The 1,515-nt window shown below is 32.7% G+C and overlaps 1 protein-coding gene across 2 annotated transcripts in view; it reads left to right on the forward strand.

Annotated features, from left to right (window-relative positions):
- PLSCR1 (phospholipid scramblase 1) overlaps positions 1-1,031 on the forward strand; it is a 30,371-nt gene extending 29,340 nt beyond the window's left edge. For both annotated transcript variants that reach the window (XM_045295034.1, XM_045295035.1), the window contains exon 9: positions 212-1,031. In XM_045295034.1, coding sequence (XP_045150969.1) covers positions 212-268 — 57 coding nt within the window. In that variant the 3' untranslated portion in view covers positions 269-1,031. The remainder of the gene's footprint in view (positions 1-211) is intronic.
- Positions 1,032-1,515: the final 484 nt, after the last annotated feature.

A 1,515-nucleotide genomic window follows, 5' to 3' on the forward strand; every position in this document is an offset into this window, starting at 1 on the left:
TAGGCAAGAAAAGAAAATAGACAGTTGAAGCCACAACTTATCTAGCTACTGTAAATTTCCTCACATTGAATTATTACATTTAATTTATCTGGCTTCACAGATAATGTTACTGTGTTTCATCGAATATATTAATATTTCTGCATCTGAGGACTTATCTGAGTTTTGTATATTGCTGCTTAAAACTCATTCCTGTATTTTTGTTTTTATTTAGGATTTCATGTTTTTTGAAAAGAGTGGAGGCCAGGAACAGAGAGCAGGAGTTTGGTAGTGGATGAATGAGAACTTCCTCAAAAAATTTCAAGTCCACACATTTCTTGGGACTATCCAAATGGACAAATCATTTCTTTTTTTCTGCATTAAAGTTATATGTAATGTATTAATTATATTTAATGCATGAATGCCCTAAGCTTCAAGTATATATTTTCCATGTTTCAAATTATAGAGTTTGTTTTCTGTATTACTGGTTTATAAATGCCTTTATACATTTTCTTTGAATCTTATATATGTGTGATTAAAAAACTACTTTGAATTACAAATGCTGATATATTTTTCATTTTTATAGCAATGTTTGAAAAATTATCACTGAAATAGTTTTAATATACAAATTTATTGTTTATAATTAAAATGTATCCCATGTAATAGTATTTGAAAATGCTGTATATTCAAGAAAGTTAAAAATTAAGTTTTCATTTCATTTACCATTATGTTTTCAAATCCTTAGTAAATCACGATATGGTCAACTTCTACAAGTTAATTTGGCTACTATAAGCTTTTCATATGAACTATACAATCAACTACCTAAAACAAATAAAAACATTGTTTTTCCCAGAGAAGTACACCTTTTGAATACTCGCTTGCTTGAAATCTGGGTATTGTTGTATGTTTTGAAGTAATTATTTGTACGTAGAAAGGTCGTCTTGTATGTACCAGTTTACCCAGGTGCCAGGGACATTGAACGTACATATATGTGCCTTCAGAGAATGTCAGCTTCAGTGACCACACACCTGAATTAAAAGTTCCTTATTGAATAATCCTTTGCATATCTGATTTTCATTTTTAAGCAAACTGAACACTCCATTCAAGTGATATTCTGAATTCTGCCCATTTTAACTCCTTTCCCTTTCAAATCTCCATTAAAAAGAGCAATAGGAAAAGCTTTTATCAGTGCTGCAAAGTAAGCTATCAGATAATTTAATTTTTTTATGTTTTGAGAGAAGGGATGAATAATTCACAAGTTACTCTTGCAAAATTATGATGTGGGAAAGGGGATAGGGAGGGACTGTCTACCTTTCCTCTTCAACAACAAATGTTTGCAACAGCAAGGAGCAGCATGGCCACTAACCCCTAGTGCAAAACATGGTGAACCTGGAGATACTGAGGAATTACAGGAAGAGAGACGTCCAGACTGCCTTCCAGTAGTCTAAAGAATTCACCAGTTGTGCCAGATTCCTGTGATGATGTAGAGCCACACGCTCACTCCAGGTCACCATTGGTACAGAGAAAATGCCAACGAAA

The sequence above is a fragment of the Echinops telfairi genome, unplaced genomic scaffold, assembly GCF_000313985.2.
Source record: "Echinops telfairi isolate 266 unplaced genomic scaffold, ASM31398v2 ScPeMD7_4225;HRSCAF=4972, whole genome shotgun sequence".
Lineage (NCBI taxonomy): Eukaryota > Metazoa > Chordata > Mammalia > Afrosoricida > Tenrecidae > Echinops > Echinops telfairi.